The 20,392-nt window shown below is 39.8% G+C and overlaps 1 protein-coding gene across 1 annotated transcript in view; it reads left to right on the top strand.

Moving 5' to 3' along the window:
* The window catches only part of LOC139463700 (receptor-type tyrosine-protein phosphatase epsilon-like), a 50,509-nt gene extending 30,445 nt beyond the window's left edge, over positions 1-20,064 (top strand). The window contains exons 8-25 of the mRNA XM_071244956.1: positions 2,445-2,535; positions 2,623-2,714; positions 2,887-3,116; positions 3,248-3,335; positions 3,913-3,989; positions 4,205-4,241; positions 4,514-4,614; positions 6,666-6,791; positions 6,902-7,047; positions 11,888-12,023; positions 14,287-14,433; positions 14,614-14,635; positions 16,541-16,575; positions 16,764-16,883; positions 17,043-17,159; positions 18,088-18,227; positions 18,434-18,566; positions 19,072-20,064. Coding sequence (XP_071101057.1) covers positions 2,445-2,535; positions 2,623-2,714; positions 2,887-3,116; positions 3,248-3,335; positions 3,913-3,989; positions 4,205-4,241; positions 4,514-4,614; positions 6,666-6,791; positions 6,902-7,047; positions 11,888-12,023; positions 14,287-14,433; positions 14,614-14,635; positions 16,541-16,575; positions 16,764-16,883; positions 17,043-17,159; positions 18,088-18,227; positions 18,434-18,566; positions 19,072-19,143 — 1,910 coding nt within the window. The 3' untranslated portion in view covers positions 19,144-20,064. The remainder of the gene's footprint in view (positions 1-2,444; positions 2,536-2,622; positions 2,715-2,886; positions 3,117-3,247; positions 3,336-3,912; positions 3,990-4,204; positions 4,242-4,513; positions 4,615-6,665; positions 6,792-6,901; positions 7,048-11,887; positions 12,024-14,286; positions 14,434-14,613; positions 14,636-16,540; positions 16,576-16,763; positions 16,884-17,042; positions 17,160-18,087; positions 18,228-18,433; positions 18,567-19,071) is intronic.
* Positions 20,065-20,392: the final 328 nt, after the last annotated feature.

Below are 20,392 nucleotides of genomic sequence, written 5' to 3'. Positions count from 1 at the left end.
CAACATGTTGGGGAACCTTTCATCTGTCAAAATGATATATAACGCACGTGCCCATCGTGCCAGGATTGTTACCCATTTCCTCAAACTGCAAAACATCCATGCCATGCTATGGTCAGCACTCAACCCTGACCATTCCCCCTTTATACAAGTCTGGGGGGTCACTTGCAACATCAAAATCCGCCCACCACTCTTAATGCACTCACTGATGAGTGGTACAACTTGAGTCAAGGTGGCATTTGTCGACTCTTCAGAAGAATGCATGCATGCAAATCCGTGCATGACACCAAGTTTATGATACCCTTAAACACCACTTTATGCACTATGAAACATAAATTTTCCCTTTTCATGTCAATCCCATCTGTTTGGTAGGGTAACTATGGTATAAACTGTAACAAAACCTGTGCAGGACGATAGTGTGCAGATGGCACCACACCATGTTACCGTAATACCGGGTCGTGTGTCGCCAGATGCCAACCAGGGTGGAGAGAAAGTGATTGCACCAAATGAAAATATGCTATGCAATGTACTTAATAGTTTCTTTCAACCACCATTCTCAAACATTTCCAGTCCTCAATCTGGACTATTCTGATATCTTTCTAATGCATCTAACTCAATGATCTAAAATGCATCAATGTGCCAGTACTACCTTCATTGTATATTCGCAGAATGTAGCAATGGAACTTACGGAGACGCATGCGCGAACAAATGTCAGGAAAGGAACTGTCAGGGAACTTCACCATGTCATCACGTGACTGGGAAGTGTGAGCCCGGATGCAAGGCCGGATGGACAGGTGAAGACTGCACAAATATGCCCGTATTGTACCTTGTCTTCATGTAGCACAGCATGTGGCGTTTGGCGAGGAGGTCTTGCTGCCACATAGTGTAGTTTCACCCAGACTTGGTGATTGTGTTTGAAATATCCTATCTTATATTAATGACACATTTTGAACAATGACAATGTTGTTTAATGTACACTTAAAGGGGCAACGGTTATGTTAATACCAAGGGCTAGAATAAAGCTAAGTGTAAGCGACATCCCATGCAAGAACGTTAATGCCTGTAAAACACGAAAAAACACATCCGATAATATGCGCGTACCGCTCCGAGCAGCCCTATACACTCGCGTTGGGTGTCATTCCCGATTTTGACACTATCACAGAAAGTCAACTTATCTCTGTGGACCATTATTTCTGTCAATCTTATTGATTCTGCTTTCCATAGAATTGTGATTAACTTGATTTCATGCATTATTTCTGAATGAACTCGCGATGCAGCGTCTGCAACGCGCGGAACATCTACTGGCTGTTGGCATGCCAGAAACTGGACTTTAGCGAGCATTTGCCAATACATTCAATGTTCAGTCTGTGGTTGGGACATTGGGACAGGTACTAACAGACCTACACTGTTGACGATTGACCCCGTTCAGGGCGTCCGAGGTCGACGATTACAGGGTCTATTGATACGAAACCAGGCTCTACGGAATCGATCTCAAACGGCGAATGGAATAGCTGCAAACTTTCATCGGGCTATTGGACTACGAGTTATGGGTCTGACGATTAAAAATCGTCTCAATTCAGATCATCTCCATCCTCGACAGTCACGTGTTGTGCCCGTGCTCACAGTGCACGAATCGTCAATACTCACCTCCAGCAGCACAACATCCATAGGATGTCATGGCCACCAATGAGTCCAGACCTTTTCTGATCACTGATTTTCAGTATAATTTTCACCATTGTTTTGCCTTTTACACCCTGTGAAATCTGTTTAGTAAGATAACCAAGACTGGTTATTTTTCAGCGTTTATATTATTATATGACAGAAATAAAAAAAAAGGGAAGCGCACTACTGGAACTTGTAGGTGATCCTTCTTGTCATTCAGTCACTTATGGAGAATATTTTGTCACACCGAATCATTATGCATGGATCTAAATGTGAAGCGTTGAGGCGTTTCCACTAGTCTCCTTTATTTCTAGTTCAGGTGGATAAATATGTGTGACCGTCATTGAATGGTAATTGATTAATGATATCTCTGAAGCCTAAGTTAAACTTTTTAGCCACATGTCCTTGCTTTGACTTTGCCAACCCGAGCAGAAATTCCAATTCATATGTATAATAATATTTTGCATATGATACATATGCTGCAATTGTTACTAAAACTTAAGTTCTATATTTTCATATTTTATCACTTCTGATCAGGAAATCCAGATTAGAGTCTCTGTTAAATGTCTGATTCCGGATACCTTCTAGCTAATATTATCTAAAAGGGACTATGGACTGCAGCTTGATCCAATATCAAGTAGAGGCAATCACAAGCAGGTGACTGGATTTGGACGCCTTACAGATGTCATATTGCTTGACTCTCTGACTCATTCATTCAAGCATGTTAAATTCATCTTTACCTAAAATCATACAATACCTACCACATAATATTTCTGTTATTTAAGGTCAGGAACTATTACCTGTGTCTAACATTGTTGGGTGTGCAACCGCTGCTGTGATACTTCTGCTGTTCGTCATCATCACGGTATTGCTGGTGTAAGTACAATGTTTTCAAAACCCTTAATGGTTGCCAGCAGTACTTTACATGTTGCTTATGTTTGTTAATTCTCTTCATATTCCCAGACGACGAAGGAGAAAACAGCCAGAAGCTCCGTTGCCAAAATGTGTTGTAGGCCAAAGGAAAACTTTTAAATCTACAACATCGGAAAAACACGGTAAGCATTGTCTATTAACGTAAACAATTTGTGTGTGATGCATACCTATCTACTTTCGTTTTGCTTTTGTGCTTATGATTCTAGTTATGACTAACTACTTATAATCTTGGCGTTTTACTTACATGGTGTGATAGTCTGAGATCGGACTAGTTTGTGTGTCATGTGTTCGCAGAAGGAGATGAGGGAGCTGGTGAAGTTAGCCAGTCGCTGCAACGCATCATTGTGATTGAAGAAGACTATGAACCCCTTGTCCTTGGACCAGATGCTGCTGTGGATCTTCAGGACAGGAACTACTACAACTTTGGGGAAGTGGGGATGGGTAGAGCGACACCATTGTCGGAGTTGGAGGCCAAAGTTCGGCGAATGGTGGAACGGCCGGATGAAGCTGAGGAGGAGTTTCAGGTATGTTATGTCTTTTTGAATGGCAGGAGGAGATGCCATGTTCAGGTCAATTCTCCTGTTGTGATAAAAGTTTTAAAGGCGACAGGAGCGTCAGGAACTGATCGGCTACTGGTGTGTTTTGTTACTTTCAGGGGTTGCCTGGTGGTTTCATACACACCCACCAAGAATCTCAGCTGTCGGAAAACAAAGGGAAGAATAGATTTAAAGGCTACTACCCGTGTAAGTTTGTTAAGTATTAACGTCTCATTACCTGTTTTTGTTTTATATCAAGCTGAGGTAGTAAACAAATAACATTAAAACAAACAAAACCTTTGCATTGTGAATATATATACAAATGGCATAAGGTATCCTGATTAGTTGGGATAGTTTGTCTGCTTCTTTGTGCATATGAGTGATGTATCAGCAATATCATACTTAAGTAAAAAAAATATTTTAAAAAATACGAAAATACCTTCGAATTGTTAGTATACAGTATAACAATGATATATACATCCATCATTAATATCTGCTGGTTAGCTGAAATCGTTTCTCAGCTTCTGTGTGCACAAGTATCACAACAGCAGAAGAATCTTTTTGTGCATGGCCGCAGACATAGATGTTACAGTGTGGAACTAAAACACGTATTCGGTGTAGGTGCATAGTTGATAATTCAAGTGAGACATTGACTGAAAGAGAAACAAAAGGTATATGTCCACGCTTGCAAAGCATAATTCGTTTATACTATGACTATACTGCATGAGACAAACACCATGATAACATCAGGGTACAATTTATCTGGTGTTGTGTCTTTGCATAGACGACTACAACCGTGTGGTGCTGCATGACGACAACAGCGGCGGTGGAGGAGACTACATCAACGCCAGCTTTGTGGACGTGAGCGTTAAGTGCTACAGTATGACCAAACATGTGTAACCTACCGTATCGTTTCATTATCAATTACAATATATACTCAGTGTGATATATAATGGTTTACTGTGTTATCATGATCATAGCCCTCCGTATCGTGTCACTATTTGATATAGATGATAATATATGTGCAGTGTGATTTTGGTTTTGTTTCAACCCTCACCACTAAATATATTTTGTAGGGATACAAGATCGAAAAGCGCTACATCGCAGCACAAGGTATGATTTATTGGTAAATCATTGGTTGTTTTTCCACCGATGGGTCAAGACACACTCACCTTACGAACAACTAGTACCACTAATTGATAGTGATTCATGAATCACATGATTATGACATGTGTCGGAATCATGCTACATACTTTTAGCAGAGGTTTATTTTGATTATGGAAATCGTTTTGTCACTTTTATTTAATATTTATGATGTTGCGTGTATGAGGGCACTTAGTGCGCTGCGTATATCAAAGTACTGAAAGAGCTAATATCGTTCACAGGGCCCTACAAACTTGAGGTTGTGAATAACTTCTGGGGGATGATCTGGCAGGAAGAATGCAGAATCGTTGTCATGGTAACTGGTCTCATCGGGGCAGGCAAGGTGATGATACTATATTGGTGATCCTGTCACGTGTATATTCTGTTACACCGACTTTAGAAGAATTCGATACATGGCTGATGGTTACAAAGTTACCAACACGATGTGCCACAGACCGATTCTCGAGCGTTTCACCAAAATAATATACGTCTGTACCTGCATCACGTCGGGCTTTCCTGAAAATAACTGAAATAGTGTCAAAAGCTCACTCACTCAAACACATTATATGACAATGCAATGTCGGATACCCGAGTGTAAGATTGCATCTGAGCAATATATTTTAACTTATCTTGATATGTAACGATGATGCAATGCAACTGTAAAGGGTAAGTTGCTGTACCGGTGACAAATGGAAACAATCAATACTACATATTCTACATTAAATGTGGTTGCATGCAAACGTTGCTTTTCGCTAACACATGATATCATCACTGATTTTCAGTGATCCAAATAAACTGAGGGGCAAACAAAACGCCACCAAATGAATAATGGTCGTCCGTTTTTAACAAATTTGCCAAACAGCATGAAAACAGTTAGGAACACGTAGTTGGAATGCAACTTACCTATTCTCTGTAAACAGGTGCACGTGCTTCACGTGATTTGCGAGAAAAGTGAATTTATAATCACTAAAAAATGCAAATTAGGCACAAAGTTACCCGTATGAAATTCTGGTATAACACATGAGCGGGATTGTACTGTATCATTACATGAAACCGTTTAAAACAACGAACATGCCTCGACTAAACGCTGAGCAGAGGGAGAGGGCCATCGGTATGTTGCAAATGGGAGGGACACAGGAGCACGTTGCCAGGATCATGGGCTGCGTCAAGTGCACCATCGCCAGAGGCAAACTTGTAGTACTACAGACAGGCCAAGGAGTGGAGGACCCAAGGTGACGACCCCGCAGGACGACCGGTATTTACGGTTGCTTCACCTGAGGTCCAGATTCCCAACTGTGACATCATCCTCAAACAGCAGAAGGACCGGTGCTAGACGACTCTGCTTGTATGGTTTCCGTGCCTATCGACCTTTCAAAAGTATGACGTTAACGTTTCTACACCGACGTCACAGACTGTACAGCTGTGAAATTGGCGAAGAGTGCTGTTCAGCAACGAGAGTAGGTGCCAGCTCTTCAAGTCTGATGGGCAGGTTCGAATCTACAGACGACGTGGTGAACGGACGGCACGTTGTTGCGTCTAAGAAGTGGAGCCTTATGGGATGGTAGTGTCATGGTCTGTGGTGGCATTAGAGGGGACCAGAAGACAGATCTGGTCATCATCGACGGAAATCTCACTGCACGCCGTTACGTTGATGAGATTTTGCAGCCTGTGATACTGCCTTTCCTGCTGCAACGACACCCATGGACGCTGTTTCAGCAGGACAACACATCCCCTCACACAGTTCGAGCCACTTGCGTCTTTCTGAACGCCAACAACGTGACTGTATTACAGTGGCCAGCCAGATCACACCTGTCGCCCATAGAGCACCTATTGGACCAACTTGGACGCAGGATTCGGAAACGTCAACAGCCGCCATTGACGAGGGATGCCTTGGCAAGTACCCTCCAGGAAAAATGGCGTAGGATCCCAAATCAGGATGTCAGGAGACTCGTGTACTCAGTTCGATGTCGTGTTAGGGCCTGCATCGTTGCTAGAGGGGGTCACATCCGATGTGTGTAGCACGGGACTTAAAAAGAGATTGACGTAGATTCTGGGGGTCTGATCGAATATTGGATAGTACACATAGCATGATAAACCTGTCTGCAGAACTTTAAGTACAACTTTTTTTATCTTGTCATTTTCAAATGTCGTTTTTGAATTTTTGTTTTTTCATAATGAAACATCAAATGTTGCATATGTTTTGTTTGGTGGCGTTTATTTTGCTCGTTAGTTTTTGTCCATTTCACAGCTATATGGCCTATTACGCCCAGTGGTATTTGTTTCGGTAGATATTGGAGACTGTTTTTTCTTTGTCCTTGACATTTTATATTTATAACGTTTGTGTTCGGGAATATGCGTAATCTGTTTGATCGAAGTAAATACATTTAAACACAGATGAAGTGCCTTCGTTATTGGCCGGAGAAAGGTACAGAGACGTACGGGGACATATCTGTAACCATGGATACACAGACACGCTTCGCAAACTACACGGTCACTAAGCTTTCCGTGCAACACCATCAGGTATAATATAGCTTTGTTTCATTAAACGTCTGCAGTGCCAAATAACGATTAGTGAAATATGATAAAAACTGACTTACACATTATTCTACTAACAATTCCACTCTATTTAGGATGCCAAGAAGCTGTGTCTCGAGCACCTCCACTTTACCAGCTGGCCGGATCATGGCGTCCCAGACACTTCCGCTTTACTGGAGTTTATTAGCAAGGTGAAGGTCACATCCGTGGAGCACCCACAGCCAATCATAGTTCACTGCAGGTAAGAATGGAGCATAATATTTGTTTTTCGTGAATGGCGTTTTTTGTTGACTGCACTAGGCAGCCAGCAGTCGATATGAACCTGATAATCATATATAGATTAAGTATCAAATCGCCAAATACACCTCGATACATTTACACAGAGTGAAAATACATGGGTCACGTGTTGCTTGTGGCAAAGGTTAATAGGAGTAGCGCCGCAACCGTCTTTTTAAACTGGGACGTACATGCATAACCACGTTGCGTTACGTCACAGCATGGTTATCAATGTAATCAGTGGAAAGTCGCTGCATGTAAGAAATTGAGGGAAATAATCCTTTCATCTCTTTTCTAGAAAGTAAGAGCATAGTTGTTATCTGGTTGAGGGATTTCCGGATATGCTTCTGAAGTAAAGTGTTATTTGATGCAGGACTTAACAAATGCTCCAAGCGCAAAAGGAATGCACAGCAAACCCCTTCTTTTATTTTGACAGATTGGTTCAATGATGTCGAGTCTAAATATCGCTATACTAAACAAGTTGAATACAAAAAGAGGGACCAGGGAACATACTTCAACTAACTATAGCTATATTCATATATTGTTTATTCACAGAGTGTTTCATTACACATAACCATTTATAGAGAGAGGGAATAAAAAGAATTACCACTATTTTACATATATATCCATATCCATACACATTCATACACCTACACATTCATATATACAGATATGTATTTAGACTGCATGCAATGAACGAAGTCGAAAAGCTTTGTAAACGTAGACTGCTAGATTTCGTATGATTTTAAAGATAGTGGATGACATAAGAGCATGAAATTTATTTTTAGAATGGGTTGTAAAATATTTAGGAGGAATGTATTCAGCTCTTACATCACTATAAGCATTGCATATAAGCACAAAATGATATTCGTCCTCAATAAAATTCTGGTTACAAATCAAACACAGTCTTTATTTCCTCAATATATCGACCAGTCTCAATTCGCAGCCGATGGGAGGAGCATCTCAACTGAGCAAGTGCAGCTCTGAATTTTGAAACCTTTACTACATTGATATATCTTTCTAAGCCAAATGAAATTTTGTAAAGAGAGTAACTTTGGGATTTAGTGCTAGATGAAATAGCTGCATGCCAATCTTGCTCAGATGAGGCTTTTAAACGGTTTACAAATTCCGAAATAAAACTTCTACTATTATTACTGAAATTGCATCTCCCATATGTAGCCAAAACCAAACGAATAGAGAATGTGTTTGATTTTAGAGACCCAGTTGATCTTACCATTATTAACATCAAGTACCAATAATCTATAACATTTCTTAACTAATCTAATTTCAGGCAAATGTAAAATTCTGTACCAATAAGTAACTACACACTGATATGTACATATGTGCATAGGATACCTTCCGCATCCCCCTCCTACCCTACATGATTTGATGAAGATTGTTTAACCCCAAAAAAGCGTTTACATGCTAGTACCTGGATTTGCTCTAATTCTTTGAAAGTATCTAAACCCCAAATCTCGGCACCGTATAAAAAAATTGGAGATATTTTAGAATAATTTTTTTTTTAAAACAAGTCATAAGGAAGAGGTTTTTAGAGATTTAATGACACCAAATAAGTCCTTTTTAGCTTGTAAAGCAGCACTATTAACAGGCAAAGACCAGGAGAGAGTTTTTGAAAGAATGGTACCAAGATATTTATAAGAACTTACACACTGAAGTTTTTCACCCTCGTAATACCACTTTGCATATTTTGATAAAATACCCCCATTTTTAAATACCACTACCTATGTTTTATCCAAGTTGACTGTTAGATGATATTTACTACAAAAACTTTCCAGAGCTTTTATGCGCTTTTGAAGGCCATACACAGTATCAGCAATAAATGCAACATCATCAGCAAACAACAATAGAAAAATCTGTACAGTGTCAGGGTGTAGTTGTACACCTGGAGTGCATGTTGATTCTATATACAAAGCTAAGCCATTTATAAAAATAGAAAATATAAATGGACTCATTATGCACCCTTGTCGAAGTCCTAGAGGGCAATCAAAACATTCTGTAAAACAATTTCTGATCTTAACACAGCTTTTAACACAGGAATAGATGGATTCTAATGCATTTAACATTTTTGGGGACACACCTCTGGATTTAAGAACTAGCAATAGTTAAGACCTATTTACAAAATCGAAAGCCTTTTTAAAGTGAACAAAAAGAACATATAATTTAACACGCTTCTTAGACAGATAATGTTGGATTATATATTATCAATAGTACTATAATCTTTCCTTAAACCAGCTTCCTTAATCACAAATTTTATCATACACATCAGACCAGAACGTAAGTCTTGCATTATGTACAGATACAAAAAGTGCTGAGCAAGGTGTGCTGAGCAAGGAGATACCACGGTAAATATTGGGGTTTGAGTAATCGCCCTTCTTATGCAGAGGTATGATAACACCAGTAAACCACGACTCGGGAAACGAACCATTTTCAAATAAAATGTTAAACAAGGTTGTTAGGTATGGTACTATTAAATCACCTGATGCTTTGAAAAATTCAGAAATAAGAAAATCATTTCCTGGCGACTTACAGTTTTTTAACTGATTGATAGCTTGCAACACTTCGTCCTCAGTTATAGGGCTGTCAAGGATAGAACGTGTCATCATCAAAAGGATAATCTACACCATTTTCTAAAGTATCATGAGCGAAAACGGTATGCATATCTTGGAATAAGTTTTTGAAATGCAAAAACCAGTCACTAATGGGGATAGACGGTTCCCTTTCTTCAACACCAGTGTATTTTCTTAACATTTCCCGAAATGTTTTGCAGTTATTGATACTGGATGAAAGTCCGTCACGAATCAAAGCATTAAAAGCTCTTTTCTCACACCTTACGATATCCTAACTAACTATATCGTGCATTACAATGATACCAGAAGAGATAATGATAACAGTATAGTATGTGTTCCATCAGATTCCAAGATTTCTTGTGTATTTGGAGGTATAAACATAAAACCCAGTATGTGCACTGTGTTTACCGGTCTTTTTTCCATTGAAGGCTTCTAAAAAAATAACCATAATATATTCACATACTGCTTATTTATTAACCTTTAACTAAAAGATCAATACCACATGAGTGACATCGTTCAGTTCCAACCTAAGCTCCGCCCATCCTAACAACTGCCGATCAAGACACAATTATTTATACTGCTTTGGTGTCAGGAACATGTAATCGGTAAAGGTAATCAGCTCACCCATTCCATAAACCCAAGTGTCACTTTGGTAAGTTTTCAGTGATTACCATAAATTAAGTATACTCTTCAAAAAAGAAACTTGACACTGACTTTCAAAATGTAATATAATACGACTTTTTCAAAATATGACACAGAAACCATAATTGAAACACTGTTTGAAGATCAATGTAAACAATGATCAAAATATTAATCGTGTCACCTAGACAGACATACATACACGATAAAGTTAATGTCACAGGGGTACAGAAAATGTCAGTATCGCTTGTGCCCACCAAGTGCATCTATCACCGCTTGACACCGACGACCCATAGATGCAATCAAGTTGTCAATAACACGCTGTTGGATGTGCTGCCATTCATGCTGAAGTGCATCAAGAAGCACTGGAAGTTTTTGGGGCGGTGGATTCCGTCTGCGAACGCGTCGATCCAACTTGTCCCAAAGATGCTCAATCGGGGATAAATCTGGTGACCGGGCTGGCCAAGGTAATGTCTGGATGTTGTTGTGCTGTAAGAAGTCCTGTCAAACACGTGCAATATGCGGTCGAGCGTTGTCCTGCTGGAACTGTCCACCATGAACGTTGACGTGAGGAAGAACGTAAGGCTGAAGGATCAAGTCACCTGTCAATGCACCTGCCATATGCACGAGAGGCGTCCTACCACCCAGATGAATTCCGGCCCGTACCATGACACTCCCGCCGCCAAATCGGACAACCTCTGTACACAGTTAGGGGCGAAACGTTAACCCCGACGTCTGTAGACACGTGCGCGCCCATAAGCACGTGTGAGTAGAAACGGGACTCGTCAGTAAACAATACATTTCTCCACCTTGCACGTGCCCATCTAACCCTCTGTCTCGGAGGTGTCGCAGCCGGATGTATCGATCTTGTGCTTGGGTGGTCTTCCTGACCTTCGTTTGTCGACAACTCTGTTGGTGTTGTTGTATCGGGTCCACAGTGCGGAGATTTTCTGTCTGGACACGCCAAAGTGCCTGGCCACTTCTTGCTGAGCTGCTCCAGCTTGTAATCTCCCGAAGGCGTTGTTCCGTTGAGCTGCATTCAGTCTTGGCATTTTGTCACCGCCTCTACCGCCGTTATAAGGACTGTATGAACAGCCGTTGATGTGGATGTTTATACCCATTCAGCAAGGGGGCCCGCATGCCTAAATGCAGGATCCTGTGCTGCACGTTTATAACAGGTGGTTGCGTTTGGATGAAGCTGTAAAATTGATCCCTAAACGATACGTTTATGTGCTTTGCATGTGTTTTCACGATTTAGAGACACATCATCTTTCTGTTTGACTTATTTGGTTCTCATTGAATGTAATTATTTTAGATATTTGGCAAAAAGTGGTTTTACATCTATGTCAAGTTTCTTTTTTTGAAGAGTAAACCTATCGCCACACAAGAACAGAGACATGTGTATGCACAACGGTCAGAAAGAATAGAAGTGAAAGACAAATATATGTAATCTATGACAATGAGAACACGACAAGCTGTTGTGTTAAAGAGGTATCTTGTAATGCAGGTAATAAGGTACATTAGTTTGTTCAAGCTGATAATTATTTCAACATCTTTCTGTTTTAACAACAACTGAAGTGCCGGTATAGGTAGTACAGGGACCTACATAGCTGTCGACAATCTGATGGAGCAGGCAAAGACAGAAGGCGTGGTTGACGTTGTCAGCATCGTCTCCAACATGAGGAGACAGAGGACGAACATGATCCAGACAAAGGTGGGCGCATCTTCACCTGGAGTGAGTGAGTGAATGTCGTGTAACGCCGCAGCAATATTATAGCTTCTCATAGCAGCCTTCATTCAGAGAGATCATTCACTTGTGACAAACTACAGACCAATATCACTCATTAGTTGTATTGGTAAAGTATTTGAAAGAGTTGTATTTAAGCATCTTTATAACTTCTTTCATGACAATAAATTGTTATATAAATACCAGTCGGGCTTTCCAAAAGGCCATTCCACTGTCCATCAATTAATTGAATTGTATAATCAAATTTGTATATCTTTAGATAATAGAGAAAAATATTGCATGTTTTTTTGTGATGTGTCAAAAGCATTTGATCGTGTCTGGCATAGAGGGCTTATGTACAAATTAGCAATGTATGGTATAAAAGGGAATTTACTTGAATGGCTGTCCAGTTACATAAGCAATCGTACTCAATCAGTGTTTGTAAGCGGGGCTCTATCCAAGCCAAGGATTTTGAAGGCTGGCGTTCCACAGGGGTCGGTGTTAGGTCCCTTTCTATTCATTGTGTTTGTTAACGACATTGCTGATGAATTAGATTGCATAACAAGACTCTTTGCTGACGATACAGCACTCGGCTTTTCTTCACCAGACAATCAACTTGTTGAATCAACTCTAAATTTAAATCTGAGCAAGCTGTGTAACTGGGCAAAACGCTGGTTAATTAAATACAACCCAGATAAAACAGAAGCGGTTATATTTTCCTTAAACGATGAATCAGACCTCATTACCTTGTATTTTGATGAATGTAAAGTTAAGAATGTTCAAAATCATAAACATTTGGGAATAACGTTTGCATCAAACGGAAAATGGTCCTGTCACGTAGATAACATAATTAAGTCAACATCAAAAATGATAAATTCAATGAGAAAATTAAAATTCATATTGAACAGAAATACATTAAATAAAGTATATACAATCTTCATAAGACCCCATTTCGAATATGCGTGTGAAGTGTGGGATGGGTGTAATATAGAATTATCAACTCAGTTAGAAAATCTCCAACTAGAAGCTGCCAGAGTAGTTACTGGGCTCCCAAAGTATACTTCGCACACACATCTGTATTATGAAACAGGATGGGAAACGTTAATAGAACGAAGAAGGAAACGTAAGCTATGTTTGTTCTACAAAATACAAAGTAATATTGCCCCAACTTACCTTAAAGACATTGTACCAACCACTGTAGGTTCAAATATATCATATAATTTAAGAAATTCAGACAATATTGAGATTCCATATACTAGATTAAAACACTCAACGTGTTCTTTTATTTCATCAACTGTAAGGTTATGGAACACTATTCCTGCAGCAGGTAGAACTTGTACATCTACATCCCAATTCAAGACATACATACAAAAAGAGCAAGTCATTGCACCTCCATATTTAGAAAGTTGAATATTCATCATACTCGATTAAGATACATGAAAAGCCAGTTAAATTATGATTTATACAGAATAGAGGAAAAATGTGATCCAATATGTCAATGTGGTGATCCATGTGAAAACGCATTTCATTATTTATTAAAGTGTCCATTGTACGTCCACCAAAGAAAAACTATGTTAATAATAATTCGGGACATTTTACAGAACGCCATGAACAAAAATGCTAAATTAGATTTAAATTTGATGTTAAACGGAAATGAATGTTTGTCCATTATCGAAAATCAACACATCTTTAAAGCAGTGCAAATGTTTATAAGTCATACAAAGAGATTTGGGTAACACTTTAATGTACATATACTAGTCTCTCTCTTTTGTACATTTCTTGTTATCTTTACACGCATCTTCTTTTCTGTTTTCCTTGTATATGATTTACTGTACAAGCTTTGTAAATACCATGGAAAGGGAGTCCTAAGTTGGATAACTTGTTCCCAATCCATTTCAATCTGAATAAAATATGTTTAAATCAAAGGTAGGCGCATCTTCATCTGGAGTGAGTGAGTGAATGTCGTGTAACGCCGCAGCAATATTACAGCTTGTCATAGCAGCCTGTAAATAATAGAGTCTGGGCCGGGCAAACCAGTTTTCTATGATCAATGTCCCACGCCGTCCGGGGAGGACCCAGTCTAGTTTAGTCCCGTCTCATACAACCAGTAGGGTGTTGTGCACCTGTTCTAACCCAGTTCTCCACAGGATCAAACACCATGGAGAGAAGTCATTAAATTGAATCAAGAGTGAGGAAATCATTCGTTGCTGCTGCTGATTTTGTTAACCCTATCACTCTTTTATGCACACAGGAGCAGTATCTGTTCGTCTACCAAGCGGTGGCGATGTGGTTGTCGCAGGGGGACACGTCTTTGGATTCGAATTTCCTCAAAAGGTTTGACCTTGATGACTTGACTAACGTAACCATGGGAAACAAGACCGTACAACAGCATCTTGAGGTAGGTACATATGAAACGTTGTGGTTCTGCAAAATAGATGAAATTTCTTAAAATTGATTAATTTACTGACACTTGTGCGACATTTCGTGAATACATCAACCACTCGTGTAACAGTGACCAGATTGCAATCCACACTTTTGTCAATTGTCATGCATCATTTGAAATTTGAATTTGTTGTAGGCGCTACAAGCTCGCCCACCCAGTAAGTAGAATACAATATTGCATGTATATATAAGGAATATTATTTATGGATGTCAACCTCTTTATTATGAGGAACACAACGCAAATGGAAGGACTTGGGGTAATAGAATGGAAATGACAATGGACAAATTAAAGCCAACTAGATAATTAGCCCCGACAATGATCAAAGCAATAAAAATAGGTTCCCTGGTCACGGTTCATAGCTTGCTGGTGTCTCCTGATTTAATGGCTTCTTGTAGTGTTCTTTGTCGTCACCTGTTTTTCACAGTAGACAGGACTTTGGCGGCTTCCCGCATGATGTCATGGCCTTGGTTCTTGAGGATGTATTCGGAAATAGCGGATTTCAGGATTAATTGACAGAGGTCTGATTTTCTTTGGGTATGGTGTTGAGGGATCTGAGGGATTTTTCAATGTATTGGTCGCACTGTTATGAAGATAATTGATGTGAAGTTGATATGTCATCAATTAGTTGCACACTGTTATTTGACCTACTTATTACCCTATAATTTTAACACAAAGACATCTGCAAAACTGTGACATTGTGATCACTGTGTGTCATGACATCAATAAATGAAAGAATATTTCGGCATGTGTGCTTCAGTGAACGAGTCAGTGAGTGCTGACAAACCAAGAACATCACCAGGGTGAATCTGGTACTATACTTACGGTCATAGGTTTCTGGAACGCCTAAAGGGAAGCAACTCTGCACAGCGATTTGCCATGACTTAGACGATGGGCCCTTCGTGGCCCTATCAATATTAAATGAGAAAAAAGGTGAACATATATGGCAGCACCAGCATGAAAGACTGCTGTCAGTAGGTGCTGCAAAGATCGACCGCACTTTGGGACGAAACAATACATACACATATCACATAACACAAGCCTTAATACAACACTTTTTGTTTAGAAGTTGTCAGCGAAATAATCGAATGAATCATTGGAATAACCCTGCCAAATGAATAGAAACTGGTCAAAGTTCAAGGCAACTTGGACAAAGGTCAGGATCGCCAAGACTGGTTTAAAGAGACCATTTCACCTTATTAAAGACATCAAGTCCTGACATTGTGTATTTGGCAGTTATCTTACCTTCTCCGTGTTCTTCCAATGTTCTTGTATGTTCAGTCCCTTCCTGTTGATGATAAACTCTGAATAATTAGATTAGTTTGATCAATGGTTTGAAGATGACGGACATATTTTTCTCTCTACAAGTATTCCTACGCGCTAGCCTACATTGTTACGTTTGCTCACGTGACAGAAAGTCTCGTGAGTTTAGGTCGTGGCCCGTCGTTTAACATCTCCTCAGAAACCACTGGACCAACGAAGCTGAAACTTCATATGCTTGTTTTCATCAATTTGTTCAAGAGGTACAAATCCGATGTTCAGCATTCCTTGTCCAAATGGGATGAATTATGTACACATGTTGTAGTTGGGATCACCATGTATGTTCCGTTTTTATATTATAAGTTTTGACCTTAATTTGACCTTTTCAATTTGACAACACTCAAAGCTGAAACTTGTTATGACCATGACACTGTTCTGTTCAAAATGTAATCAACTTTCGTGTATGTGTTGTTAGTAGTGGGGTCTTTCTTTTTGCGATATTTTCAATTTGAACATAATATAATATCCTCTTGATTTTGTTGATATCGAAAGATGACCTCACACAACGATTCCATTGAATATCGCCAAACAATGATCGGTGAATCGTTACATAGGCATGTGTCATATGAAATGCATTAGAAGGTAACTCGTGAATGGGACATGTCTGTCCTCTTAAATATGTAATCAGTTGAAACAATAACCACGTGTGGTCAAAAGATGCGAAACTAGTTTGTCACAAATATGTCTTCTATAATCGGGTCTTCAATGTATCTGACGAATGTACTTTGACTTATGTGTTATCTAGTGGACAGTGAGCGGAACTCCCTCGCAACAGTGCCTGTAAGTACAAAGGCCCATGCGTCCAATTTCATAGGGTGCATGCATACACATTTAACATCAATTTAACACAATATGACAAAACGAGCAAGAACTATGTCAAATAATAAACGACTCATGTTTTCTGCGTTCGTGTTCAGTTGAATCCCATGGAAGCTTGCAGCCTATATACTAATCTCCTGTTTTTTCAGTCTTATACATCGAACAATGGTTTCTACATCATGAGTTCATGTCCCAACAAAGAAGATATTTGGAACACAGTGTATAACACTGATTCCCGCACACTCATCACGTGGGGTCAAGAGAAGCAGGTTAGCGACGACAATCTACAAAACATTTGCTTGCAAACGTTTGTATCTTCTTTCTACATAAACCATTTGAGTCACAACAGTACCAATATTGTCGACTATTGTCGACGTTTGTGTTCCTAAAACTTCCTTGCTTGAAACATGAGGTATTTATCTTTACAGGCGCACCTCCCGTCATCAGACCAGGACGTTACAACATCCAGATTCACAGCTAGCATGCGCAGTAAGGCTGTGCTGTCAGATGGAATCTCAGTCACTACTATTGATTTTGGATTAAAGGTTAGTGGAATTATGTATAGAGTGGATAGGGCGTCTGCCCGGAAAGTGGAAGGCTAGTCCACTCGAAGTCAGTAGACTGTGTCAGTGGGCTAGAACCATTAAACCGGTTCTAGTCCAGACAAGCAGACACTCACTCTCACATGCACACTGCTATATATATAATACAATGAACCTAATTTCATCCCACCTCTTATGCGGTAACCACATTTCAAGTCGATATATTCTGATTTGTTCATGTTCTCACCGGGATACTGAATCTTGTTGATCCTGTCAGGACGGAACAGCCCTCCTCCAACTGAGAATGAGCCAACTGAGAAATATATTATTTCTAGATTGCCTAAGTACCACTACATTTAACAATACACACAGGGGCCAGGGTAATATTATGAAACCAGTTAATTCATTTTGCTGGCACGACGAGAAATGTCTTATTGTGTGTGGGAAATTCATCTCGACGATTGTTGATTCAGTACTATACCATGTTTGTTGTTTACATGACAAACATATATGACCTTGCCTCCAACAATATCTCAATAAACTGATTTACCCTAAACAGCCAGTAAACACACACCACTCACCCTGTCTTCTACCTATAGACCCTGTTGGAAGTTTGTGGTAAACGGCGACTAAAATCGATCGGATGATGAGACTCGCTGACTTGATTGATTGTGTATCATCATATCCGACAGCATGGGACGTGGCTAATTATATCAACTAATGGGTTGTCTGAGTCGGACTCGGTTAGCTGCATGTTACTGGATCACCGCTGGAACATAGCATTCACTCACTATGTCCTGAAGGTTCTGTCGATTAAATATCCAATATAGTCAATTAACGGATTATTTTCAATCGGTTACGTTGAAATAAGTTGAGGACTGATTCATGTGTGAAGTTTGGTGACATAACAACTGATCTTTCCATGGAACAGGATGATGCCACCACCACCACCACGATCCACAACTACCACCTGACTGGGAGTGTACGTGATCCAGGTGTCGCTGAGCTGATAGACAACTTGCTCACATGGACACAGGATCCAGAACGAGGCTCCAGTATCATTGTGTCCAGGTATGTAGGTTTCGTTCTCCACACTTTTCCCGTGATCTCATCATGCACCTACTGGTGTTTTCCATGTCAGCTCTGACGTCGGTCCAAGCTAATGTCTGTGTTCTGGTACGAATTCTGCGTCCAGCTAATCATTGTTGTAATATGCCTGTACTCCACCACTAATATTGGCTCCAGCTAATGTTATCATATCTCTGTGATGTCCCCAGGACTGCTACAGAATCCTTGCTCCTGGTGCTGCTTGTGAACATTGCCAGCAGACTGAACGACGACGGACCTGTTGACGTCATCACTGATATGGGGAGACTGTGTGCTCGTCATGGAGGTGCACCCTTCACAATGGTAGGTCGCTATGGTTGTGGCATGAACTATAGGTTGAAAAGCATTTTTTACAAAACTACACAAAAATGAGAACTGTGTCACAAATTGATGTTATGAGAGAAGTAATTGTGTAAAAGGCATACTGATCGATCTCTCCTCATATACAGGCAGTTCATGAAACGAGAATTTTTAAAACAAAATTGCAATATGAATAATCTTGGTTGATAGAAATTAACTTTATATTTTGATATCGAGGAACATTTATAAAAAGGTCAGGACAGGATTACATGCAAGCTGTGTAAAAATGCGATAGTCACGTAAACTGGTGAAACTAGTGAAACTAGTTCAACTTATCTCAATTCTGGCCGAGACTACCTCTGAGATGGATGTCAGTCAAATGGTGGAACGGCTCTGACATCATCTGACTATTATTTGTGGCATAACATGCTTTCGACCTGATTTGTTTAGGCTAGCCTAGTGTTGTAATCCACAGTGGAACCAGCTCATGTCAATGTTGTCATTTCAGGATGACGTCCGTTTCTGTCTGGAGTTTTCTCGACAGATCCTGGAGACTGTCGGAACTTACGCCAACATCTGATGAATGGATCCGCTGAACATATTTTCGATATTTTTTTCTTTAATTCCTTAGTTTTATGATACTGTTTCTAGAATTGTTTGTGTAATTCTGCAGTACATAAATCGGGCAGATGTCCCATTACTTGTTAGAATGACTTGTTCCCCACTTCCTGTCTCGTTGTCATGGTTTCTTATGTTCGAACCGTATGTGTATTGACCGATACAAATCTCCTCCATATCACCCCGAAGGGTAGAATGATTGTGTGTAGGTGTCATGATGATACACATGCACTTTTCTAACCATGTTAACATAAATACGGTTAATGATGTCAAGCTGGTCCAGAAGGTCAGGAGTATGTGTAAACAAGCCAAGTTTGACATTATCATTCTACTTCCGGCTGGAGTGGGTGGAAAATAATGTTGACAATTATTTTATTATCGTTTTTGTCCGTTTCAGTTACTTTTGACAGCTTAAGCTTCACGTTAAATTGACGGATAAGTGACGGATACACCGCACGCTGCGCATTTCTTAATTCTGTCACCATAATGTGAGGATTGCCGGTTTGACTTAAACAAGTAGCCCCAACTCAATGACGTAAAATAATACCAGTATATCATGCGTGTTCAGGAATAAGTTCTCGCGTAATGTCCCGTTGTCACTCATAGGTTGATAATCACTCATTGTATGGCACTAACGTAACCATTTGTTAAATTAAACCTGGGTTTGCGACTTGACGAATCAATGGATTCAGTACAGGGCTGCCACAACACCCCTATACATATGTGAAAGGAGGATTTTAAATACATGATCAGAAAAAAGTTGTGATTAGCGTCTAAACACTGAGACATCTTCATCTCGTACTATGGTGATACCGTTCTGGTATCACTTTTATCTAGTACAGTCGCAGTTGAAAAGAATCTTCATGAGATAATATAAAGTAAATGTAATTTAAACGCGTTGTCGTTCAAAATCCTCAACTACGCCCTCGGCATGTCATTTGTAAGTCCGTGTCTTTGTTTTGTTTCATTCACTTTCTATTTATCAATTATGTATTACAACTGGATGCTGCCAATTTAAGCATGTTTCTGTATTCTCATCACTGTTGTATTATTCCCTAACTGTCACTCTTCCCTAATAAACTGTGCAACTGTGTCATACTTCATGATTAGTATTGTGTATACATATAACTAAAATGAGTCAAATACTTAGTGGATAGCACGTGGATGTCAACAATGTTATTCGAAGTCTATAACTATGTCAGCGAGCACGT

Source organism: Haliotis cracherodii, unplaced genomic scaffold (genome assembly GCF_022045235.1).
Source record: "Haliotis cracherodii isolate W230 unplaced genomic scaffold, xgHalCrac1.p SCAF_16, whole genome shotgun sequence".
Taxonomy (NCBI): Eukaryota; Metazoa; Mollusca; class Gastropoda; order Lepetellida; family Haliotidae; genus Haliotis; species Haliotis cracherodii.
Note: the sequence above shows the minus strand (reverse complement) of the source record. Positions and strands in the feature narration are given on the sequence as shown.